This window comes from Rhinolophus ferrumequinum, chromosome 11 (assembly GCF_004115265.2).
Source record: "Rhinolophus ferrumequinum isolate MPI-CBG mRhiFer1 chromosome 11, mRhiFer1_v1.p, whole genome shotgun sequence".
In the NCBI taxonomy this organism is placed as follows: Eukaryota; Metazoa; Chordata; class Mammalia; order Chiroptera; family Rhinolophidae; genus Rhinolophus; species Rhinolophus ferrumequinum.
Genome location: NC_046294.1, coordinates 72,098,961 through 72,126,391, shown reverse-complemented (window position 1 = coordinate 72,126,391; position 27,431 = coordinate 72,098,961). Strand labels below are relative to the sequence as shown.

The 27,431-nt window shown below is 37.9% G+C and overlaps 1 protein-coding gene across 1 annotated transcript in view; it reads left to right on the top strand.

Moving 5' to 3' along the window:
• Positions 1–22,555: 22,555 nt before the first annotated feature.
• MMP20 (matrix metallopeptidase 20) overlaps positions 22,556–27,431 on the top strand; it is a 38,961-nt gene continuing 34,085 nt past the window's right edge. Inside the window, exon 1 of the mRNA XM_033121088.1 lies at positions 22,556–22,688. Coding sequence (XP_032976979.1) covers positions 22,563–22,688 — 126 coding nt within the window. The 5' untranslated portion in view covers positions 22,556–22,562. The remainder of the gene's footprint in view (positions 22,689–27,431) is intronic.

The following is a 27,431-nucleotide window of genomic DNA, read 5'->3' as shown; positions in this document are numbered from 1 at the left end:
TATAAAGGTCTTTCTAAGAAGTAGAGAACTGGAACTCATAAGAAAAATAATTGTACCTGCAAGACTATTAAACTCTATGGTTTGCCTATTAGGAGATCTAGTAAGTTCAAGGGCCTAAAAGAAGTAGATATTACACACACATGTACAAACACACACACACACACACACACACACACACACACACGGAAGGGGATGTAGAAGTGCTGGGAGGGACAAAACTCCTACTGAAAAACAACATTCTTCCAGGCATCTGGCTAAAGCACTGGAATTTTCGCCAATGATTGGGAACCTAGAGGCAGGTCTAGTGTTTGAAAGAAACTGAGAACTTACCCTGCAAGAGGTCCAAGTTCTACTGGTCCTTCTATTTACCAACCAGTGAGCTTTGCAAGTCATTTCACTTCTTTGAGCTTGAACTCTCATCAATAAAATGGGTATAACAGTATCCACCTAGAAGGACTAAAGTTCATATATTTTATAGTGCCTGGCATGTCATAAATACTAATATATGACAGCTTATAGGGTTGTGATGCTGACAAAATAAAACAATGTGTATACAAGTACTTTGTAATCTATGTAAGTTACTTGAGAGTAGGAGAAAGCCAAACTCTATTGGAACGCTAATGCCTAGAAATAAGGATTATGTTTAAGAAAGGCCTCATTGATTAAGGAGAGCAAATAGATTTCACCAGGAGGGACAACTCCATTCAATGAGGAGCTGCTGTCTGGAGTGATACATTGTGGAGAAAAACAAAAACAAGTTCTGAAGCCATGTCCAAACTTAGAAAGAAAGAGCTTTGGGAGAAATTAGTTATGTCTTCCATGAATACAGAAGGGAAAAGAATTACAGCACTCTTGCCAGTCTCAGATCATCTAAAGGAATATGTTAGACTTCAAACCCACCTCCAGAATTTAGGGAAAGTCACCCTTTCTGCACCCTGGTTCCTGATCTACAGCTACTCCACTTAATGTTGCAGCAAAAGGTTTCATGAACAGAACACAGCAATCATAAATATCAGACTTGTAAGGTGTATACACTAGATGAAAACCCACAATATCCCAACCTTTTCAAGTTTATCCAAGTGTAGAATCTCAGAATACTGGGTATCAGCAAAAAAGAGCAAGGAATCTTTCACAATCCAAGGACAATACTGGGCATCAGTTTTCAATAAACATCAGGGTAATTATAATACTACTATCAGGGTTTTTATGAGAAACGAATGAGGTACATAAAATGCACAGGTACATAGAATAGCACCTGGCACATGACAAACCTTTAATAATATTTAGCTATTATTACAAGAATGAAGATTTACTATATTTTATTTCAACAATTTACATAATTTGCAATTTAATTATCAAATGAATGATTAACACAAAACTCATGTCAAATCAAAATCACTTTTGAATAATCCTTAAATTGTCAAAACCTGAAGATTTGGAAGCTCAAAGGCAAAAAATATACAATTTTTACCTCTCTGTTTTTCAGGTGAGAGCTCCCTTTACTTAGGGCAAGGGGAGAGATCCTGTTTAAATGTGATGTGGATATCTCCTGTCAAGAAGGTGGAGTAGATAAACGCTATGCTTGACTCCTCTCATAATCACATCAAAATTACAACGAAACTACAGAATAACCATCATTGAGAATTGCCTGAAGTCTAGCTGAACAAAAGACCTACAACTAAGGACATAGAGAAGCCACCTTGAGACTGGTAAGAGGGACAGAGACATAGAATGGGCTAGTCTCACACCCATGTGTGACCATTAAAAATTGGGAGGAATATCTCAGCTTTGGAGGTCCCCCCGCAGAAGAGCAAGGGGTCCCAGCCCGACACCAGGCTCCGCAGCACAAGATTCCAGTGGTAGAGAGAAAAGTCCCCATAATTTCTGGCAGTGAAAACCAGCAGAGATTGTGGCTGAGTGAGATGGAAGGCCGCTAGAATCTGGGTGTTCCTCATAAAGGGCCCATGCATCAACTTACTCACTGAAGGACTCATTTGCTCTGGGCTCCAAAGCTGGGGCAGCAGGTCGAAAGTCATCAGGTACATACAGTGAGGAACTGAGCTGTCTGGCTTCAGGGCAAGGGCTGGAAAGGCTGCTTTCTCCCAGACAGAAGTGCTGGCAGAATCCATTGTTTTTTTGTTGAGCCCTGCCCCCTCCTGGCATGCAGACGCAGGTGATCGCCATATCTGAGTCTCCATCCACCTAGCTAAAATTGTTCACCTTCCCTGGTGACTCCCTGAGACCATCCCACCCAACTGTCAGGCACACCCAAGCTACTTCCAGTGGCTTTCCATAAAAACAGCCTGTCTTGGCTCATGCTAAGGACTTTCCTAAAATCTTTTAAAGGTTTACAAAACCCAAACAAGGAACATCTGGCTTCCACATGTCCAATACCCTTTGCTGAGCAGTCCCAAGCACAGCAATGGCAGCAGCCAGGCTCAGTTGGCAACTTGGTCTCTCAAGGCACCTCTAAGCCCAGCATGGGTAGGGGCCATCTGCAGATTGCTTTGTCGCTCATGCCAGGTAGCCTTGGGCAGGGCACAGGCTGCACTTGAACTTGGCCTGTGACGGGGCTCCCCCCCAGGAGGCTCTGGGGCTGGCATATTCTGTGGCCAGCTTCAGACCAAGCCAGACCATCTCTTGGCTGCCTCTGAGGACAACACACACAAAGGGAAGACTGGACAGGCACCAGACCCCTACTAAAGAAAATCCTGCTCCATAGGGTCAGCCCCATCACAACAGCTCCTCCACTGTAGTCACAGCAAGTCCTCACAACCAATCAGCCCAAGGGTCAATTCCTCCCATTGATGTACAAACAGCAACCTAGACTCAAATACAACAGGAGGGCACACACAACCCACATAAGGGTTACACCTGGAGCACCTAGCTCAGGTGACCAGGGAGAGTGACCCACTGGGCCCCACAGGACACCTACTACATAAGGCCACTCTACTAAGACTGGGAGACATAGCAGCCTTACCTAATACAAACACAGGGAGGCAGCCAATGTGGGAAGACAAAGAAACATGCCACAAATAAAAGAATCGAAAAAAGCTCAAGAAAAAGAACTAAACAAAATGAAGACAAGCAATCAACCAGATACAGAGTTCAAAACACTGGTTATAAGGATGCTCAGTCATCTTCAAAGAAAAGACAACGCGGGGCTTGAGGCTGTGCCCCCTCAAGGGGAACTTCAACAAAGAGATAGGAAACATAAAAATGGAGATAGAAAACATTAAAAAGAACCAGTCAGAGTGAAGAATACAATAACTGAAATGAAGAATAAATACATTAGAGGGAATCAACAGTATATTGGATGAAGCATAGCATCAAGTCAGAGAGTTGGAAGATAAGGTAGCAAAAACACCCAATCAGGACAACAACAACAAAGGAATTAAGATAGTTGAAGGGGCCTCTGGGACAACATTCCCATCATAAGGATAGCAGAAGAAGACAGCAAGCAAGGAATTAAACACCTATTTGAAGAAATAATGGAAAACTTCCCTTAACATGGTGAACGAAATAGATATACAAGCCCAGCATTCACAGAGTCCCAAACAAGATGAACCCAAAGAGGCCCACACCAAGGCACATAAAAATGCCAAAAGTTAAAGACAAAGAGAGAATTTTAAAAGCAGCAAGAGAAAGCAGATAGTTACCTATAAAGTAGCCCTGCTAAGACTATCAGCTGACTTCTCAACAGAAACTTTTCAGGCAAGAAGGGATTGGCATGAAACATTCAAAGTGATAAAAAGCAAGGACTTACAACCAAGATTTCTCTACCCAGAAAAGCTATCATAGAATCAAAGGACAGATAAAGAGCTTCCCAGACAAGAAAAAGCTAACAGAGTTCACCAAACCATTATTACAAGAAATTTTAGAGGGACTTCTTTATGATGAAAGAAAAAAATAAAAAATATGAATGATAAAATAGCAATAACTACATACTTATCAACAATTACTTTCCACATAAATGGATTAAATGCTCCAATCAAAAGATAAGGCAGCTGAATGGATAAGAAAATAAGACCCTTACATACAAAGGTCTGACAATTAAATTTGGGAACTCATCCTACAAAAAGTGCTACATACCTCATTGCTGAAATCACTACTGTCACCTTTGAAGTACTCCCCTTGGGGAGCTATGCAACAATGCCAGCACGCAGTCTACCCTTCAAAGCAATTTTGGAACTCTTTTTCTGGAATGGCCATCAGAGCTGTCTTCATATTACCCTTGATATCCTGAATGTCATCAAAATGCTTGCCTTTCAATATTTCCTTTATCTTCAAGTAAAGAAAGAAGTCATTGGGGGTAAGATCAGGTGAGTAGGGAGGGTGTTCCAATAGTTATTTGTTTACTGGCTAAAAACTCCCTCACAGACAGTGCCTCGTATTCCCGTGATGCAAGAGCCATGAATTGTTGGCAAAAAGTTGAGGTCATCTAACTTTTTCACACAGCCTTTTCAGCACTTCCAAATAGCAAACTTGGTAAGCTGTTTGTCCAGTTGGTACAAATTCATAATGAATAATGCCTCTCATATCAAAAAATGCTAGCAACATCATTGCAACAAGTTCACAAACTGAATTGTCATACCTTATATGCTGACTACAAGAGAGTTACTTCAGATCAAAAGACACACAGATTAAAAGTAAAGGGATGGAAAAAGATATTCTATGAAAATGGAAACAAACAAACAAAAGCTGAAGTAACAATTCTTATACCTAACTTTAAAACAAAGCCAAGAGACAAAGAAGGACCCAGTAATCCCACTTCTGGGTATGTATCTGAAAAAACCCAAAATGCTACTACTTCAAGGGGACTTGTGCTTCCATATGTTCATTGCAGCATTGTTTATAATGGCCAAGATGTGGAGGCAACCTGGGTGTTCATCGATGGATAAATAGACAAAGAAGAGGTGGTACATATCAGGGGTGCCAAAAATATGTATACACGTAACTTGTATTCATCTTTTGTTATCAGTATATATTGAGAATTACAATTTCAATACAGTTTTTTCCTTTCTTAAAATATATATACTTTTTTTTTGGCACCCCCTGTATATACAATGGAATATTGCTCCACTATGAAAAGGAATGGGTTTTTGCTATCTGTGGCAGCATGGATGGACCTGGAAGGTATTGTGCTGAGTGGAGTATGACATACAGAGAAACACAGATGCAATGTGATTTCAGTTATATGTGGAATCTAAAGAGCAAAACAAAACAAAGTAAACAGAAACAAACTCATAGATATAGAGAACATTTTGATGTTTGCCAGATGGGAGGGGGGTTGGGGAGGTAGGTGAAAAGGGAGAAGAGATTATAAAGCAGAAATTGATTGTTACAAAGTGGTCATGGTGATGCAGGGTATAGCATAAAGAATATAGTCAATAATATGGTAATAACTATGTATGGTATCAGATGGCTACTAGACTAGTCAGGGGGATCATTTCTTAATTATATAAATATCTAAACACTACCCTGTGTGCCTGAAATTAATATAAAATAATATTGAATATCAACTGTAATTTGAAAATTTTAAAAAAAGGAAGGGGGAAGGGGAATAAGAGGTTCAAATTTCCACGTATAAAGCAAATAAGTCATGGGGATGTAATGCACCGCACGGGGAATGTACTCATAGTTAATAATATGTGATAGCATAGTACGGTGTCAGACGGTTGCTGGACTTATCATGGTGATCACTTCTTTAGGCATATAACTATGGAACAACTATGATGTACACCTGAAACTAGTATAATATTGTATGTTAGCTATATTTTAATAAAAATATATTTTTAAAAAGAATTAAATCAAACAGTAAAAGACTTTTTAAGAAGTCGTCTGCTGTGCCCCAGTCTGACAACTTACAGGCAACCACTGCAGCATATTTAATTGTGTCTTCTGGTATTCAATTTAATTTCTCTAAATAACATGCTTATGCATTTATTTCTTGATTTAGCTATTCTATACGTTATCTACTTAATTCTGTTATGTTAGGATTTAGCTCTGTCACACTCCCAACGTTCCATCCTCTTTCTTCCCTGTACTTTTTCTTTACTCATATCATAGTTTTTTTTAACGACATCAATAGTTTACATTTTTGATTATGTGAACATTTTTGCTTCTAAGTAAAAGTAAATTTTTACTTCTAAGTAAAAAAAAATAAACATGTTTACTTCTAAGTCAAAATAGCTTGTTATGACTCAACTTGTATTTACATACAACTCTCTCTTCTTCCTAGAAAGGTTTTTTTCCCTAAAAGTTATTACTGTATTTTTCATTGTTTAGTTCTGTGTGTCCATTTCAATTTTTTTCAAATGCTCCAGCTAATTTGATGTGTGCCTATCAATAATTATCCAGTTCAAATAGTGTCTAGCCATGTAACTTAGTTCTTTTTTTTTTCTCCCTGAGGATGAAGCTGTCCATCCTGACCCCATAGGTCTCTAGCCTTGACACTTACCTGTTTATATTTAAACTGCCCTTCATTGCGTTTCTCTATTGGCTCCTCTTATTCCTGGATTCTGTATTTTCCTCTTTCTTGTTTCACCCTATCAATGTATGAAATCTTTTTTTAAAGTTTTTTATTAAATTTATTGGGGTGACATTGGTTAATAAAATTATATAGGTTCCAAGTATAAAATTCTATAATACAATACCTAAATATGGCATTGTGTGTTCACCACCCAGAGTCGGTTCTCCTTCCATCACCATGTATTTGGTCCCCTTTACCCTCCTCCACCACCCCGCCCCTCCTTACCCCCTGGTAACCATTAAACTCTTGTCTGTGTCTATGAGTTTTTGTTTGTTTCTTTGTCTTGTTTGTTTTCTCCACTAACTTCCTGAGAGAGGATACATGGATAATTCGTTTTTTTTTCCTTGATATGTATCTTGATTGATAGATTAATTGAGTATAAAAACCTAGGTGAAAGTCATTTTCCTTTAAAATTTTGAAGACATTTCTCTACTGTCTAGAGTCAATTATTCTAGTCATTTGAATTCCATAGTGGGATTTTGATTTGTTTTTTCTCTTTTTATTTGCTTTTCTGAATTTCAAGGTAACGTGCCTTGGTGGGGGCCTTTTTGCATTTGTTGATCTGGGTAATTGGTGACACCTTTCAGTCTAGAAACTCTCAGCCTTCAAAGGAGAGAAATTTTTCTATTTCATTTCTTCGATAATTTTTTCTTCTCTGTTTTCTCAGGTCTCTTTTTCTGGAACTCTTCTTGATTGGATGTTAGTTCTCCTGGTTTAATCTCTAATTTTCTTATATTTTTCTCCACTTTTTCACCTCTTCATATTTTTATTCTCTTTTCTGGACAATATCCTTCACTTTATCTATTGCTTATATTTTTAATAAAATTAACCAATTTATTTGTATCAGTCCAGGTACTTAGTTGCAAGCATTAGAAGCAAACTCTGGCCACTTAAATACAAAGGGAATGTACTTAAAACTGTTAATTCTGACTCCCTATAGCTAAAGGTTCCCCTTCGTGCTTAGCACAATGCATGATACTCTATTATCATATTTATCAAAAGTCTTTCTCAAGACAGCAGGCCAGGAAGTCCACAACCAAACTATCAGAGTTGGCACAATCTATATGCCTTGAATTGACCAAAGAAAAATTAATCAACCAGCATATACACTGTTTTAACCTTTAGAATCCTTTGGTCTTGAAGAGTAAAGAAAAAGCAACAGCCCTACTTTACTAAGTCTGGGAATAGATCAAAATGAATGAGGTGGAAAACCTAGAAATCTGATGCAAACAGATGAAGATTTAAAAATAATGACAACAAAACATAGTTTGCATTGCAAATGGTGGTATTTGGCAAATCCCAGGAACTGAGGCACCAGCACTTTAACCCACCCATGAATGCTGCAATCTGGAGTGACCTGGCCTTTTTTAGAACCCTGTAATCAGCTCTGAGTCTAAACCTAGATGATGGGTGGTGACCTGAGCAGAGGACCAAAAAGAGAGGAAACAAGGTTGTATTATATTTCTGGAAAGGAAGCACTATGTTGGAAAAAAAAAAAAATTGAAGGAATGCAGTCATTTATTTAGAAGAAGAGTGCATGAAAATGTAATGAGATGAAGAAAAAGCTGTTACCAAAATCCTTGTTAGGGATAGCACTGTATTTGTCCTGCAATAAATGTCTTAATTAACCACTACTGGTCAAAGGTGAGAACCACCCATATCCTGTAGGCACATGCTCAAGAAACAAGAATTGATGGCTAAGCTGTTTTGTATAGTAGAGAAGTAAGGCATTAAATTCTCTTTAAAAAGAGGAGAAAGAGAGCAGAAGAAGAAAATTCCCAGAGTGTTAAGAAAAGGAAAAACTGAGGAGCATAGATATATCACATGGATAAATGAGAGCAAAAAATGACTTAAATAAATATTCTTTATTAAAAAAACACTTGGACCACTATGTGTCTTTCCTTGCCTGGATATTTTAAAAGAAAACTATAGGGTAAGCAAATGTTTGCAAAAGTTTAAACTCATGTCTTCTTAGAGGCAGAGAATAAAAGACCTTTCGAGACCTTCTCAGCCCTATGATACTATGACATTTCAGGGAATCAAGAGCATGATTAAACCTGAAGAACTATAATAAAAACAAACTTTAGGTGTAATTATAATACCCCAAAGTGCCTACTTCGTCTCTTTTGCTGCTGGTTCTTGTGTTTTTCACTTAAACAGCTTCAAACTGCAAATCAGCATTTTAAAAAAGATCCTGAGTGCTCAAGGCAAAAAAAAAAAAAAGAGAAGTATTTCTGAATTCAGAACATGATTCTGGTTCCAAGTCAATATTTTTGCTGCTGCTATAATTGATTCGATACAAATATTTGCTCAACAGCTCTCTGCAACTTGTATTAAATTTTATGGGGATGAGGAATCAAAGATGAGTGAAATATGATTTCCGCATTTAGAGAACTCCTAATCTAGTTTGGAGGACAGAAATACAACACATAATCCAAATAAAAGGAAGTAGGTGCTACAATGGAGTTATGTGAAAATGCTTTCTAATAAGAAATTCTTATTTAAGACATGAAAAAATAATATCCACCGCATTTCTTAAGCCTTGTCCTTCGTAATACGATTATATCCTCTTATCCTTCTTATCAAAACATGAAAACAACAAAACTTTGACAATAGATGATAATGCCAAAATGAGAGAAAGAATAAGGCTTTGAACCAGAAGTTAGAGTATAACTCCAAAAGGGCTACCATCCTGGTGATCAGATTATTTTGCAGTGTAAACCAAAGTGTGGCTTCACCAATCAAATGGTCAAATAGGGTTGAAAGATACAACATACCCCAGAGTCGACCCTAAGGAGGTACAGATCACTGCAGCCATTCCAATCAGATGAAATCAGGTTAAGATGAACATCAAGGAAACAGAAAGAAATTGTTAAAGGGCAATTTGCCTCTTCCCCAGGCTAGTGTGTGGGAGTAGAGAATGACTTGGGGAACAACAAATGCAAATGCTTCAGATCCCTTTAGCCACACCAGCTAAGTCATGGTGTCACACCCAACACTGTCATCTTGACCTTGAGAGTTGGAGATCCCACAGGGTGACCACCCTTATTTGCTACTGTCTGTGGATGACCCAAAACCTGCTTCTCCTACCAAATGATTGGATGTTTGCAGATAAAGAAACTACACCCCTTGATTCAAAATTAAGTGTTGATATCTGAAGGACTTTATGGAGAAAAAAATTAATATGACTTAGTAATATGAAAACACAGATGAGTTTGCTTTCCTAATTAAAACTGTGCATTATAATCAGTGTGTAACAACACTACAAAGAAGTCACTCCTGGTACACTTTCTTTCTCGTTTCACTTTATATTTAGGTTCCTCTTTAATAAAAATTAAGGGTGGGAGGGCGGACACCAAATTTTAAATGACACGTGTTAGACTTCTGAAAAAGTCATTGCTCCAGGGAAACAGGAACACCTATTTTAAGAAATAATAAAAAAAAAACAATGAAGTAAGAAATTTAAAAGGCTGTAACATATAAACACACGACAGCAGAACAACCAGTTCTGAGTGAAACAAAGCCAACTGCAATGACAAAATGAAAAATAAAAGTAATTTCCCTTGAATTCAATCTCCAAGAAGAAAGAAAGAAAGAAAAAATTAATTGAATGAATGTGTATAACTTTATCAAAAGTCCAACTAGTCACTGTTTTTGAAGGGATTGTTGAAGAAAAGACCTACCTTACAATAAATAAATTTGTTTTAAGTAATTGCTTTCCTCAGTATAGTAAGGTTAGAAATTTTCTTTTAAAACGACAGTAAGGAAAATGAGACATGAGAATAAAATCTAGAAACTTCTTACTTGAGAAGAGAAAGAAAATAATGACAGATGGTAAAAAAAAAAAAAAAAAAAATTAAAAATTAGCTTTGATGACCCAAAAGAAACCAGCGCCTCCCTGGGGAGAACCCAGCAGTGCACTATAAATTCAGACCTAGGAAAAGAAATCTATGAGAACCCGAACTCCCCAAAAGCTTCTTTCCATTCCCCGTAGGCTCTTAATTTCTCAGGAATGAACATTTTCAGCCAGAGCCAAGTTTCCAGTCTTGATACTAGAGTCAGTAGAAGGTAAATATAAACAGGAAAACTCAAGAAGTTCAAGTTAAAACTGACAGCAGGGTCAAAAGACGTTCATCCCTTACCTCCACAGAATAAAGCCTAGGCACTTAATGGGGTACAGAAGGCTGCCGTGTCTCCTTCTGCCTTCTGTCTTGTCCACTTTGCTTTCCCCTTAGGCTTCAGACCCACTGGGTGGTCATGTTCTTGCACAAAGCAGGCCATCTCATACTGTCCCACTTCCTAAAATGCTCCTCTTCTTTCCTTTGTCCCGTTCACCTCTGCCCACCCGTCATGGTCAGGAAGCCTTCCCTGACCGCTGCAGTAATTCCATGACAGTGACAACCTATATCCGCCATTGACCCCTGTTTTATGCTTGCTCTTCTGTATGACTGTCTTTCAGACCAGCTACTGAGCTCCTAAAGGACAGAGCTAAGTCATGTTTACTACAATACCACTAGTACCAGGCACGTGGCCATTTGTTACGTGAATGAGGAACTAGGATATTTGTAAACTTGAATCAGCTATTCTTTCAACTTTTGCTGGCAAAAACGTCCTAAGCCATGTTTAGAGACTGTGGAGGAAAAAAAGAAAGGAAATCCACAGTGAGCTCTGTGTTCTCCAAGAGAATGCTTTTTAATTGTGGAGTGGTTGGGTGGGGGTAGGAGAGATAAATTTAGGATATGTTTAAAAGGTTGAGAAAAAGAAAAGTATGAAAGAGAAGAAAAACAGAGAGTACTCTTATAACCACTCATTAAGCTGTACAGATTTGCTTTGTGATTCTTTGAAGGGATTCAAGTCAAAAGAGAGTCTTGAGAGGATTGCAGATAAATTATACCTTATGATTAGAATAATTACTATATACGACATTAAATTATAATTCTGTTATATATGTGTACATAATATGTAATACTATATAACATATAATGCTATATAATAATAAACATTATCCAGCACTTTCTCCCTTTCAGAGAGACATAGCCTGTAAGAAGTTTCATTCAAAATACATATCTGAAAGGGTAGCTTCCCAGTGGTCCAGTACGGCTGCTCTAAGCACACAATACAGTAGATGCCCACTACGTTGAGACTACAGGGAGATTGTCAAGTGGAGTTTCCAGGAGATCCTTAAATGTATCTTTAAAAAAAAAAAAATCTGGGTTGAAGATAAAAATTTAGGTTTCATCAGCATATATGTGGATTTTGAACAACAGTAATTAATGAGGTTATCCAAAGAGAATACATAAAAGATGAGAGAGAACCCATCGAAGAGAATACTCAAATAAGATGATTAAAGATGGACCCCGAAGAGAACCAACACTTACAGGCCTGAATAAGGAAAAGGAAGGGGGAGACTAAGGAGCACAGAGACGTGGGTGATATGCCTAAAATGTTGGGGTGAGGCCACAGTAACTGAGCATGGTAACGTTAGATCTCTCTATAAAATGTCATAATTTTCTTGTTTTATGATGTAAGCTGAGAAAATTTTTAAGATATTTATAAATTCAGAGAACAAATAAATTCATTATTTAATTTTCCCAATTTAGGATGACTTGTTCTAGATGCATTTAAACTTATATCACATTTCTGACCGTTGTCATTTTTTTCTGGGAATTTGAAAGGTCATATAACTCTTCTTCCCCAATCAAGGCTAGACCAGGGTTAAACTGATATTGAACCTGAAAATTTGGCACCCTTTCAAATTTATAATCTTTGAATATTTCTTCTACACTTATTTAAAGGAGGTCAGAAAAAAATGTTTTCTATGAGTAAAAATCATATCTTTTAAGTATAAAATGAGATTTATCACATCACTTAATTCATCGCAGCATAATATTTTAACTTATTTGGACCTACCTTTTATTTCAGTTTTTCTCTTACCTATTTAAGCAAGGCTAGAGTTAAGTTGCATGGTTATGGTTTTATTTATAATATTTGTAATTTTTTTATAATATATTTTTTTATTTATAATATTTTTAAAAAATTTTCCTGGCTTGAGTGTTGTCAAAATGGTTCTTACTTTTCTAGAGTATTTATTGTTCTCTTTGGTTGATACAAAAATTTTAATTTGCAGGTAACTTTCACACTCTTTCACTAGCTCCTCAGAGCAACACTAGGAAGTAGGTCCTACTGTGTAAGTCTGAGTCCTATTTTTCCAACATAGTAAATTGAGTCTGAATTATTTAGATGACCATTTTTTAAATGTTTTTTTTTAATATTTAAGTTTGAAGCAGTTTCAAACTTACAGAGAAATTACAAGAATAGTAGAACTCTCATCCAGAGACCTCATTCAAGTTTTGTGCCAGTAATGTCCTTTGAAGATCCCGTGTGGCACCCAGCTGTCACATCCTTTTAATTGTGTTCAACCTGGAACAGCTCCTCAGTGCTCCTTCACTTTCATGACCTTTTAAAAGTACATTTATACAATGGAGTATTACGCAGCCATAAAGAAGAAAGAAATCTTACCATTTGCAACAACATGGATGGACCTAGAGAACATTATGTTAAGTGAAATAAGTCAGACAGAGAAAGATAAGTACCATATGATCTCACATATTTGCGGAATCTAAAGAAAAGAATAAGTGAATGAACTAATCAGAAACAGTTTTGGAGACAAAGAGGAAAAACTGAGGGTTGCTAGATGGGCGGGAGGGGTGGGGGGGGAGGGTGAGGGGATTGGAGGGCAGTTGGTGACCACAGGATGGCCACGGGTTTGAAAATTAATCTGGGGAACGTAATTTGGTGGTTACCAGAGGGTAAGGGGGTTGGGGGGTGGGGGATGAGGGTAAGGGAGATCAAATGTATGGTGATGGAAGGGGAGCTGACTCTGGGTGGTGAACACACAATGTAATTTATAGATGATGTGATGCAGAATTGCACACCTGAAATCTATGTAATTTTACTAACAATTGTCACCCCAATAAATTTAAAAAATAAAATTAAAAAAAAAAGTTATAGGCAGTTATTTTATAGAATGTTTCTCAATTTGGGTTTGTCTTGTGTATTCTCATAAATAGGCTCAGGTTATATATTTTTGGCCAGAGCATTAAAGAAACTTTGCTCCTTTCTTTGCTACCTATTGGGTGGCACGTGATGCCTATTTATTATATGTGATGATAACTTCTTTCCTTGGTAGTGTACAAATTTTGTGGGATGATACTTTGTTATGATGTAAAAATCCCTGTCTTCACCCTACTTTCACCCACAGTTTTAGCATCTCTTGATGTTTCTTGCCTGGATCAGTTACCACTGAAACGGTTTCCAAACAGTTATTTTCTAAAGCCATTGTTCATTCTGCATTTATTAGTTGGCTTTCTACGAGAAGGAAGAGGTTTCTTTTCTCTCCATGGTTAATTTGTTTGCTTATATCAGTCTAGACTCATGGGTTCCCAGTTTATTTAATGGACTATAACCCATTACTATCATTATGTACTTTGATGCTCAGAGTGTCCCAGATTAGGCCAGAGAAGGCTCCAAGCTGGCTTGTATCCTTTTGGCATGCTTCCATCACTAGTTGTGTCTTTCCTTACTATCTAGCACCACGAGGTGTTCCAGGTTCACCTTTGAATTTCCCTCCCCCAGCTCTACAAATTGCCATTTCCAAGGAGCCTGGTTCCTTTTAGTGGAGGTGGTTTTGGAAACCAAAATCTGGGTGTAAGGTGTGCATGTTGTGTCCCTGCTCCCAGGCCTTTCCTCCCTTTCAGTGGACACTGATGGGAAATACACACACACACACACACACACACACACGCACACACACACACCTACATTTGGCTCCATGTTTATTTCTATGTCATATTAGTTTACACCAATGCCCTCATTCCCATTCTCTCGGGCTTCACTGCAGTTTTCCTCCTGTCCATTTTTGTACTTCTCTTTTCTGACAGTGGGAAACCTGGCCCCTGTTATCTGTGTAGCCAGTCTCTTGAACCTGCCAGGCTGCCGCCAATCACTGGCCCTCATACCTAAGTCCTGACACCGGCTAGGGCCTGCCTTCCCTAAGTTACCATCCCCATTTGGCCCTGGTTAATGGCTTTTTGGTAGAAAGGGAAGGAGGGGAGGGAGAGAGAAGAGGGAAAGAGAGGAAGGAGGAAAGAGACAAAACTCTAGAGGGAAAAAAAATGGAGAGTTCAAAAGAAACTACTAGGCAAAATATCAACTTCCAGAAATTGCTGATTCATACAATGAAATAGGTCTATAATTTAGTGAATTGACTCACTGAAACGACTGGGCAAGTGGAATGTGCTCTAATGGAACTTTTGACATCCTGCCCTTACACAGGCAGCTGTAAACACATTTACTGTCCAACCTCAAAAACTCACATTGGTGATCATTACAGGCGATGCATTACAGGCGATGCATTACAGGCCTGGGATTTTCCAAGAATAAACAAAATGCTAACTAAAGACACTCTGCTTGTCTTTCATGGTTCATGATCTAAGATAAACATCACTGTTAGCCCTCTGACCCTGGCCTCCTTACACCCACCCCGCGCTGACCCCCTCACTTCCACCCTCACCCCCCTGCAATCTCTGCATGCTCCTTTGAGAGCAGTCTTTCTGTGCATGCAAACCCAATCCTGTCATTCCTTGGGAAGAACCCTCCAGTGGTTTCCCATCACAAACCATTAATGTCTACGTGCCTTAGCCTGGCACACAAGGCTCCCATGACGTTACCTAGTCCACCCCTCTCTGGGCCCTTTAAATAAACTCAGCAAGCCCTCAACAGCCCTTGTTGCTACTGTGGCTGCTCCAGACTTGTTTGGTGCCATTCTGTTCATCTTCCCCTCATTTTCTTTTTTTGCCAACCACATTCCAGCTCTGTGTCCTGGAAACTCATTTCAGTCCTGCCCCTTGGATCTGCAGCTTGGGTTCGAATGTTCTTCTCTCCTGGCTTTCACCGTTGGCCATGACTCAACCAGCAAACAACTCCTAGCTTCTGCCTTCCTGATTCAGTCATCGGAACTGTGGGTGAGAAGCGTCCTCCAACAAATAGGTCTCTTGCCCACCTTTTCTGTCCCCTCCCCTGGTGCAGCTGCCAGATACGAAAATACCTTCAATTTCCTAAGAATAGATGCTCTTTGACGTTTTTTTCACCCCGTAATCTCCTCAGCTTGGAATTCCTCCTCCCCACTTCCGTTCATCATCCCTCCTTCTCGTCTCATGAATCTTGCTGGTGAAGTCTAACTCCTTTGGCAACCAGAACTCAACTAAAGCCTCAACTAAAGCTCTATGGAAAGCCCACCCTGAACCCTCCTTTTCTCCATCCCACTCCCATTCTCAAATGAGGGCAGACCTTTACATACCTTTATTATTCCACTAAATTAAGTGAGATATTTTGATTTTACATCCAAGTCTCTTACTGGAGATTCGAAGACCCTGGTAGGCAAGAACAGGTTTTTATTTACCTTTTTGTACTTAGAACACTAAGCCTAGTACCAGCATATAGAATAAATGCGAGAGATTTAGACTAAGTAAATAGATGAAGCGTGGGCAAACAAATGAGTAAGTAAAACAGGCCACGGAGTTCATCGTGTAGGTCTTACATTTTCTAAAATGTAAACGAAACTTAAAGGGTACATTGATATAATCTTTCAAAATTTCACTTACTATTTTTTTTTTTAATGTGTGGTAGCATTAAAGCATAATTTACAAGAATGGTTAGGTGTAAGGTGTAAGGTCTTACCATCTTAACACTACCATTTTCAGTTCTCTAGGTTTTCCTCCAACATTTTTGCCTATATGTACATACTTTTCTTTAGCAGATATAGAACCAAATTTGTCCAATTTTGTATTTTGATTTTTTGGTTAAAATTGTTTTTGTTTTTTTTAAATATTTTATGTATTGCTATTTCATTTCTCATGACTGAATTATGTAATATGGAGTTACCATAACTTATGTAACCACTTCTTTATTTTTTGACACTTAGGTTGTTTCCAAGTTTTTTTGCTGTTATAACTAAGCATAAAATAAACATTTTTGCTTTTATTCTTCCAAATGATTTTCTTAGCTAAAATTCTTAGGAATGGAATATGGCCCCCCAAAATATGAACCCTTTTCTTGGTATGAATTACATAATTGCTTTTTAGAAGATTTCTACCAATTTGCAATATAAAGGCACATTTTTTAGTCACAAAGAGTCAATTTTTATCTAAGATCTTACTCCAAGTTCTCAATCTTATTGCAGTAGTAAATTTTGAGCTCCTAAAGTGTAAAAACAGTGTCTTGTATCTTTGTATTCCCAGTGTCTAAAAAATAATTGATGCTCAAAAACTACTTATGAAACATTTGAATGAATATATACATATATGTATATATACACACACACAAACATACACACACATATATGTAATATATATATTTACATATATATGTGTGTGTATATATATATATATATATATGTGTGTGTGTGTGTGTGTGTGATTTGACAGAATCATCTAATCTAACTTCTCCACTACACCCTGAACCCAAGCAGACAGGCAGAACCCCACAAAATTCAATCTTTTCTAAATTCATGGTCTTCTGTCCTATGGTCAAAGTCTTTCAGAGGCAACTCCACAAACTTCTTTAGTATTCGTTTTAATTGCTAGATTGAACAGTTGTTTCCATCTCTCTAACCAAAATAAGCCATGATAGAGGGTAAATCTGTTTTCCTTTCTTCTTCTCTTCTCTCCTCTTCTCTTCTCTTCTCATTTCTATTCCTGTGCTTGGTGAAGATAATAAACAAGTCATCTTCTGAAGAAAAGCTTGCTATGCCCTCTCTGAGCTTCTCATTCTCATAAGTGATGTCAGATCATTTGCTTATTTTCTGTATGGGATTCTGAGGGTAGTCTCTGGTTTCAAACCCACTATTTCTTTCTTCTATTTTTATTCCATCTAATTCTAGAATATTTGTTTACCTAGAAATTCAGAATATCAGTTAATGTTATTCTCTATTCTTCATAAAAACATCTAAACTTTTAAAAAATAATAATATTATTATAAAATAGACTATGATGTTATTTACAAGTTAAATAAATGAAAAAAATATTAAGTCAGGTATTCAGAGTGGGATTTATTACTGGAGTAGTTTGAAAGAAAGACTGTGTGTGGTAAGGCTGGGAAGCCTTCTTCCAGATTGTGACTGAACTCCGTGGAAATCCAGAAATGTAATCACTTATCAAAGACAAATTCATTAGAGATTGAAATATAGAAAGCAGAATAACAACTGGATCATTGGCAATGAGAAATATCATCATCAGTCAGGGAACTTGGGCAGTCTGGTTGGCTCATCTTCACTGTAGGCAAAACTCACAGCAGTGCTAGAGAGCTGCTTGGCAGGTGGAGTCAGCCAAGTGATCCACCCAGCAGCCAACTAGAGGTCCAGTGTCTCCTAGAACACTGCTTGACATAGGCATCAATGGTTGTATGCTTCCTGTACCTGTCAAAAACACAGACGTTGAACTCAAACAGATCTGGAGTAAAATCTTGGAGTTACCACTTAATATCTATGTGCACATCAACCAATATTTATCTTCCCTAAGCCCAACTTTCATCACCTGAAAAATAGGATGTCTTAAAGCTGTTTGAAAAATGTACATAAAGTGCTTAGCTCAATGTCTGGTATGTAATAAGGGTTTAATAAAAGTTCTAACACCTAACGGTAATGCTACATACCTTTGTGTGGTTTATTATATGGGTTGATTTAAAATCTATCCCTCTGAGGACAATCGTGTTTTTCTTATTCCTAACTTTACTAATTCAAGCAATTGCTCATTCATGCATTACACATTCAACAAGTGTTTATTGAATATTTATTTTGTGCCAGACACTGTACCATATGCTAGGGATACTAACAGCATATGTAGTCCTTATCCATATGGAGCTTAGTAGTGAAAGACAACACAGAAGAAATATATAGTATGTCAATGTGTACATTTAATGATGTACTATTTTATTTTTTCCTACAACTGTTATTTTAATCAATGGTCAATTCAATAAGCAATGATATCTTAGAAAAAATGTCACATATTCATTTTTTATTAATCCACAATAGTTCTGGGAAATTTTCGCAAATCATGGTGAAAAGCAATTATGAAATCTTATTTATGAACTAGACTGAGCACTAAGGAACTATTAGCTATTTTAATCCTTTCAACAGCTTTCTGAGATAGGTTATCTCACAGAATATCATGAGATTATTCCCCACGTAACAAAACAGGAGATAGCTTAGGAGATTCCACAGATGTGGTGGACATTTTCTGGGTTTGGTTTTGATTTGTTCTTTGGTTGCCCAGCACCAATTTCCTCTCTGGGAGACACTCCCATTATATATATTATTGGTGGTCTCTATGGAATGCATCCTGCCTCCCAGTATGAAGTCTATGTTGGGAAGGTCTGCTTCTTGCTTCTGGACTTCAGGGTGACAGCACGTGACCCACGCCCAGCCAAGAGACTCTCCCATTGAAGATTCTGAATGGTGAGGGAGTGAGACAAAGACAATTAGAAACAAGAGCCTAATTGCAATGGCCTGGACTATCCAGCTGCGATATTATCTAGTGGTAAGAGTCAAGGGCCCCAGCAATAGATCACTCCTTGGTTTTGGTTTCTTCTGCCCTTGGTTCTGCTGCTTTGTCCACCTTGGTGTTCCAGCCGTCCTGGCAATTCTCTGAGCTACCTGACTGATATATTTAAACAAAACAAAACAAACAAACAAAAATATGTTTTCTTTTAAATTAGCGAGAATTGGATTTCATAGCCTGAAACTTAAGAACACTGACTGGTAACACATCTAGAAAGTGGCCAAGTCAGTGTTTGATTCTAGCTCTGTCTAAATACAAAGACTGTGCCCTTTGTAAGTTAGACAAATAGGCAGTCAGTTATTTATTCAACAATTATTCATCGATCCATCACATGCATAACAGGCACCATTTCAGAAACGTAAATGTTAAAGATTTACTAAAACTCCTATGGACTTGAATTCAGCTAGGATCTAGCAAGAACTCAGTTCTATAATTTAAAACACTTTCCCCCTTGTATGAGTGATATATGGAAACTTGGATTCTGTTTAAAGGTTCTAAGAAGTCTGCAGAATCCTCAAATATCACCCCTGCCCAGAGGCTACCAACTTCCTGTTTCATGTACACATATATTCTTTTTATCATCCAATTTTTCTATAGACACTATATTTTCTACAGTTCTCTATGATACAGTCTTTCATTTCATTTCCTTTTAGTCATTGACTTGCTTTGATATGATCTTTTTAGGTTGGAACGATTTGGATTTAAATTATGTTTTATACAAGAATGATAGAAAGAAAGCAGACTTTGCTCCCCTGTGAAGAGAAAACAAAATCAGACAAAGGAAACACCTGGGGAGATATTATTACCAACTTGAGTTTGTCATTTTTTTTTTTTGTAAAGGTCAAGGATGTTGCCTAGTGCTAACTAGCCTTGAGGTGAAATTTATTCACACTTAAGTTTAAGTGACTTACAAGAACATAAATTGCTATTCCTCTTCAGTTTTCGCACTTAATTGAAGTGTCATACTTAGGAATATTGGGATTGATTGCATTCATGCATTAGGAAAGTGGATACTGGAACCTTCTAGAAATATCTACATCACACTTATAGGCAGGAATTTAGCATACTCTCTAGAGTTCCAGAGGAGAGAATATCTTTTCTCTATTGGTCCCAGAGTTTCTTACTGTCATTCTTCAACTCCAACACTCCCCTCTCTGTCTGCTTTTGCATTGGGTCCATCACTATAAGCTGGAACAGTGGTTTGAGGAGAAAACAAGAGAACAAGATGACGAAGTAGAGGAAAGTTTCAAGGACTCAGTCCTTGCTCATCAATTTTAGCAGCTGCTATGAAGGTATAGTACTAGTGCTACAAAGGACAGGAAAGCACATAAATGCAAATTTTGAGAGATTATTGTAATGTTCTTTTCCTTCCTCAGACCAAAAAGTGACTGTTCATATGTGTTTGCACATTCATTCATTCATTAAGCAAATTTGATTGGAATTTTTTTATCACTCAGTTTTCAAGGAGCTTACAATTTAGTGAATTGAACGAGTCTACTAGATGTTTGGTTTCCTTTCTCTTTTTCTTCTGAGAATCATGTGTCGTGTGTTTCAGAGTACATGACAGAGATAATGTTCACATGTGTGACAAACTTGAGTACCTGGGGTTATACACTAGACCCCACACATCGGCTGTAACTCCACTGTTTTCTCTTCCACACAGGGAAGTATATCAATGCAACAGAGAGAACAACAGGGAGAGCAAGAGATCACTATGGGAAAAACCTTGAATCTGATCTAAATGTGAAGAAGGTAAGTCATTCACATACTTTCATGGCTTAACAAGTATTAGTAATAAATTATTGGCAACAGACTTCAAAAATTACTTCCAGATACAAGGTATGTCACCACTGGAAAACACTGCTCTGGAAGACAAGGGCAGTACAGAATACTTTCTGGGACTGGGATGTTTTTGATACTTTCTGTACATGTTTTCATTTCCTCCCAGACCCTAAAATCTTATTTCCTCAACTAACCCAGTATGTTTTCTAACTGAGGTATGCATCAGAATTACCGAGAGGGCTTGTGAAAACATAGACTGCTGGGCCACATTCCCTGAGTTTCTGATTCAGTAAGTCTGGGTGGGGACTGAGAATTTGCATTTCCAACAAGTTCCCAGGTAATAGTGATGCTGCTGGTCCAGGAACCACACTTTGAGAAGCATTGATCGAGTCATCCATTCATCCATTCAGAAAACATTTATTAAAAGCCTACCAGGTGGCACCAAAGTAAAAAAAAGATAAATTGAACATTATTTTTCAAGAGCTAATGTCTACTGAGCACTGTGCTAAGGGCTTTGTTATGACCTGATTTACTCCTTCATGACAATCCTACAGAGTGGGATTCTTTCCCCTATTTTACAGATGAAAGTACCACAACTGAAAGAGATTAAGTAACCTACTCAAAGTCATATGGACACGTGTTTGAACTAGGATTTAAACCCATGTCTATCGGATGCCAAGCGGTGCCAGCAGACACCATGCTATGTATATGTTATGCTATCCCTATCACACTGAGAAGCTTACACGCAATATTATTGTCAGTCTTTTGCAGATTAAAACAAAAAATGATGTTCAGAGAAGTTAAATAACATGCCCAAAGTCACACCGCAACGAGATAACCTTTTAAAAAATGCAATCTCAGTTTAACTGATGCCAAAGTGCTTTTCCCACCATAAATATCCTTTCTCCATTCTATCTCTAGATCAAGATAAATCTTAATCACCACCAGGAAAAAGAGCATGACCCCAACTAACCAGAGTGCGCAGAGAATGGGTAGTTCTGTCTAAAGTCTTTGTTAACTAAGACATATCTCTTCTGCTAACTTTCTAACAGTTATCGGTTCACTTTCCACCCTAAGTCAGCACAGCATAATGTAATGTTTCCTTGATGATTCAGGATCTGACATACCCCAGAACCATCATTATAAACAGCGTGCGTTACTGAGAAATGTCAAGTTAGATGTAGAAGACACAGATCATTGGATTGAATCAAGCCCAGAATTACTGAGGATAAATTAAATTATATTCTAATCATTTACCTTTTCCGTAATCGGAGTGGAAAAACGCCCCCAAACTGAGACTAATCAAATGTTTCAGTTGAGAGGGGTTCAAGTTCATCAAATTTACCCCAATTTGTGTAAGTAGCAGACAAATTTCATTAAAAGTGACTGTTTTTCTCCTTTTGTGACTTGGTAAATCACAAAGAATGAAGCTTTCCCTGACTCCTGTGTACCATTGTGTTACCCCATCATCAGGGAGAGAAATGAGCTGTATAATTACCTTTTGAGACATGAATCATCCTTGCTCTGAGGGTCCAGACCTGTTTGACTCTATAAAAGCAGCTCAAGGTCGAAGTGCAAATGTGCATTGTCTGCCGTCCCCCACGCTGATATAATTACCAAGCTACCTTGAGGAGATGAAGGTACTCCCTGCATCTGGCCTCGCTCTCCTCCTCGTCACGGCTTTGAACTTTTCCACTGCGGCCCCCTCCCTATTTGCAGCCACCCCCAGGACCTCAAGGAACAACTACCACCTCATACAGGTTTGTGAATCTTTGCACAATTCCCTCTTCCTCCTGCTGCCCCAGAAAACTTAAAGGGGTATAACGAGAAAATACGGAAAAATCTGTTATTGATTTAAGAATCATTTTTTAAGACCATTGAAGCCTAGTAGATACTATCGTCTGTGCAGCTAACACAGATGTCTGGTGCTCATTAGGTGTTCGTGTTGCATGATTGAATAAATATTTATCTAGGTATCTTGCTTCGTATACAATTTGAGGTGGCTTGCAAAAATTTATGCAATACAAAAAGACCAAAGAAATATTAGAGGACTAATATAGGACTCATATAGAGGACTAAGAAGGGCAGAAAAATAAAAATCTAAGTGTAAGATTCGCACACTAGAGGGGGGTTGTAAATGCATTGCTAAAAGTTCTAACAGTTGTACTCAGGGAAAACTTGGTCAAAATCTAAAGTGAACCCAGTTTTTCCTGGGTGCCTCTTTTCACTTGAGAAACTTTGCTCTCTAAAGCACATTCCCCAAATACCTTATTTACTTCCACTTTCTGTATTTTCCCCTTTTAAAATCTCTCCCAACTGACTGCCGGAAAGGATTTGATACAAGTAATTCATACTAGAACTTTTGCAAAGACCAGTTGTGACTCAATGTATATTTGCTTCTAAGCAAATTTTGCATCTAATGGGAAGGCGGCCGTCTTTAACCTAAAGAAACGAGTCGCTAATGGTGGAACTTCCAACATTTGTGAAAGGTGTGTGGATGAAATGTGTTTGCACCAGGACTTCTCTTTCGAGAGTGACAGCACATCTGTGATTACCAGCCCACCTCCGGAGTGCTTTCTTTCTTACCTGCCAGACTACACCATGTCCTGCTCCCCCAGTTGCCCTGCAGAGCTGTTTGTCACCCATACACACCCACCAGCATGTCCCTACAGATTGTTTATACTACTCATCCTTTCTAACTGGTCAGTCCCCTACCACACCAAGTATTAAACATTTTGTATATCAGCGCTGCCTATAAACAGTACTGTGAAAGCCAAGTACAGGCCTGCTGAATTGAACTTCATTTGACCTGAGCTCACTTTTAAGATGAATTGAATTCAAAACAACATATCTCAGAATTGGGGTCCATTCAAATTGTATTTCACTGGTGCCCCCTAGCTATGGGTCCCTTCTCCCCAAATGTAATTTTTTTCCCAAACCCAGCTTCATGCCACTCTGATGCAGAAATTACAGTCTTTGTGACCTCCTTCTGAGCCAAAACTGATCCGAGGTGGCTGACAACCCTGTTTCTAGTCCAGGTTCAGACAAACTGTGGTCATTGGCAATACCGGCCACACCTACTTGTTTACATATTGTCTATTACTGTTTTGTACCACAATGGAGTATGGCAAAACCAAAAATATTAAGTGTCGGTTCTTTACAGAAAAAAGTTGCTGATCCCTGATGAGTCTATGCAAGAATAAGGCCATACAAGACTTGGGAAAAGCTGTCCTTGCTAGGAGTATTTGCAAAGACTTAGTAGCCTTGGAATGTCGGGGATCTTTACTGATCCCTTACTTCTTTTTCTCCAAAATAAGTGAGTGCTTACTTATTCTATACTTACACTCCGAAAGACTTTTGACCAGGGACCAAATTTGTCAACAACTTGCCACCCGGCAAACTGCAGCTTCTCCTGCTGTCAATAGCCCCAGCCGTCAGCTCTGGGCAGAAAAAGGTTTCACTCTAGCAGGTTGGCAAACCTCTAAAGTGGGTCCCAGTGATGAGAAAAAAAATCGTGTCCCATCTTACAGTTTATAGAAGCATATAACAGCTTTGGCAGTCTCACAATACAACAAATGAAAATAGGCAGTTTAAGTTCATTCATTCAACAGTTATTTATTGTGTGCTTACTATGTGCTATGTGCCAGGATCTGTTCTAAGTACTGGATAAACATCAGTGACCAAAACAAGTAAAGTCCCTGTTCTTAGGGCATTTACATGGCGATGAGAGAGGAGGTGGGAAGGTCCTGGGAGGAGATAAACAAGTAGCAGTCAACAAGTGCCCAAGATTATTTCAGAATGTGACGTGATACTGGAAAAAAGTTAATTAGGATATAGAGAGTGACTGGGACAGTAGGGGACAGGGGGACGTTTTCACCTGAGTAATCCAGGCAGGCTTCTCTGAGGAAGTGACATTCAAGATGAACCTGAACTGCATTAAATTCCCAGTCATGTGAAGATCTGGAGAGAGCATTCTAGGCAGAGGAAACAGCAAGTACAACAGCTGGTGGAGCGAAAGAACTTAGAAGTAAGCATCAGGCTAGTGTGGCAAGAGCTGAGACCACAAGATGAGGGTACTGGCTGAGTCTCAGACACAGGCACTGCCAGCGAATTACCTGGGGCACGGGAACCCGTGTCAGGAGAAGCAGCTTCCACACTGCTCTCTTTCTAGATCTCTCACTAAGAGAGAACAAATGATTTCTTGTGCCTGGAAACACCAGATAGGCAATGTTTCCAAATATCACACGCTTCTTCCCAAGCCTACAAACACAATAATCTACACTTGAAAAAATGAACAGGTTTTTAGTTGATTTATTTAATGCCCACCTGTATCCTTTAAATTCTGATTTGCTGATGAACATAAAGGCTTTAAAATGATGGAATGATAAAACGCTTACTTAGTCTCTTAATCCAGGATTTTATTCTGTTTTTTTGTTTTTTAAAAATTAGTAACATCAATACAAGATTTAAAACAGGTGTTAAATTGTCCTTAAAAATAATATAAATTTTCATTATCACATTACTATGAACTCTTAATTAAAGAAAATAGAAATAAAAACCTTCCAAATACAAACTGCTAAATTCAGATGTTTTTACCACCATTTTGCTTTCTGTGCATACAGATATTTTTAAATTGCTATTATATTTGATTCCTACTTTTCTCACTGATTATTGTCACAATAAAATTTTGATTTTTATACTATTTTCATAAACATCATTTTAAAGAGTTACAAATATTCTAGAATGTAAGTGAGTTATAATTTATTGAATCATTTCTTTTGTTAGACACATAGATTATTTCCATATGAAGGTTTCTATGAACAGCTTTGTACATCAGCCTAATCTAAAGGGTTATTTTTTCAGGATAGATTTCCAGAAGTGGAATTAATGAGTAAAAGGATATACATTTTAAAGTTTTTTGATGTATTTAAAAGCATTTTCACGGTGAGAACCTCATTGGCTCCTCACGCTGCTCTGGCCCGTAGGACAGATACCAACTCCATTTTATAGATGAGAAAGCTGCCCCAAAAGAAATGAAAGGAATCCACCAAAACCTGTTAGCATCTTATGCATATTTCAAAGAAAAAACATTGTATTGTAAAACTTGTATATGTTCAGAGTAGAAAAATTATAAAACAGATATAACTAAAAAAGAATTCTTCTCAATTCCATCACTAAGCTATCACCACTGTTAATCCTTCAGTCTATATATCTTTCAAAACACTTTTCTATGACTCAGGCCAGAGTCACCAGGGTGAGGGGAGTGAGGCAGGATTGAACACTGTGTTTATGTAAAATTTTCATATTTTGTCTATCACGGATTTTTTTGCATTAATTTCAATCTTTTAAATACTGCATTAAAACATTATTTTTCTTGATTACTGGGTTTTTGGCAGTGCCCCACCCCCACTTCCTCACCGTACTCCCAGTTTGTGAATATCTGTGTGTATGTCCTCCTGCACACACTTTTGTTGACAAACATGGCTTACGCTATAATAATAGTTGTAAACCTACTTTCCACTTAATGTATCATGAGCTTCCTCCCTTATTGTGAAACCAAGAATCGTCATATCAGAATAGACAGAGTAACATACAATCTAACAAGGGAACAAAATATTTGAAATCAAAATTATCTCAGAAAATGAGGAGCATCTGGTCTTCTGCACAGAGCTAAGCTCTGAAGAGCATAATTCAGATTTACCGTGAGCATCGCATTATCACAGCAACAGCTAGAGAAGATGGGTGGCTCGGAAAATCGATACCATCTTGCAAAAACAATCACAAACATAAAATGCGAACTTAACATGGCCCAACCAGAGATGGACATGGAACTTGGCACACCTTTGTTTCCGAGAGCTTCATCCAGGCTTCAGGACCTGACCCTCCATGCTGCCTCCCTCTTTCCCTCCTCTAGGTTCTCATGTCATTACATCTCATGTCATGGGACGATCACCAGGGAAGTGAGTTTCTCTCACAAGCAGGGCAGGGAGCAAGGATCGATTGACCCCATAGTGAAGAAGCAGAGCACCTTGTCCAAATGAGTGAGCAAGGCTTACTCCTTTTTATTTTTTCCTTAACAATTACAGTCCATGTTCATAGCAGAAAACTTTGGCTGATAGGAAAGGATAAAAAATAAATTGTCACCATAATTTTACAACCCAAAGGTAAACAAGATTAATATTCAGACATATTTCTTTCCATTATTTATGTTACTCATGTTCATTATATATGATATATATTATCAATGTATGAATTAGTATCTTAATTTAAAATATCACTATACATATTAACATTACAATAATATACATGTATCATGAACATGAGTATAATATAAATACATACATATATATTTGGTTTGTTTTATTTATTAAATTATGATTATAATCTGTATAAAGATTTATCCTCTGTTTTTCTCAGTATATTGCCATTATATGGACTGCATTATCGCATGCCATTAAACAGTTTTCAAAAATGTGATCTTAGTAGAGGCTTAGTATTACTTC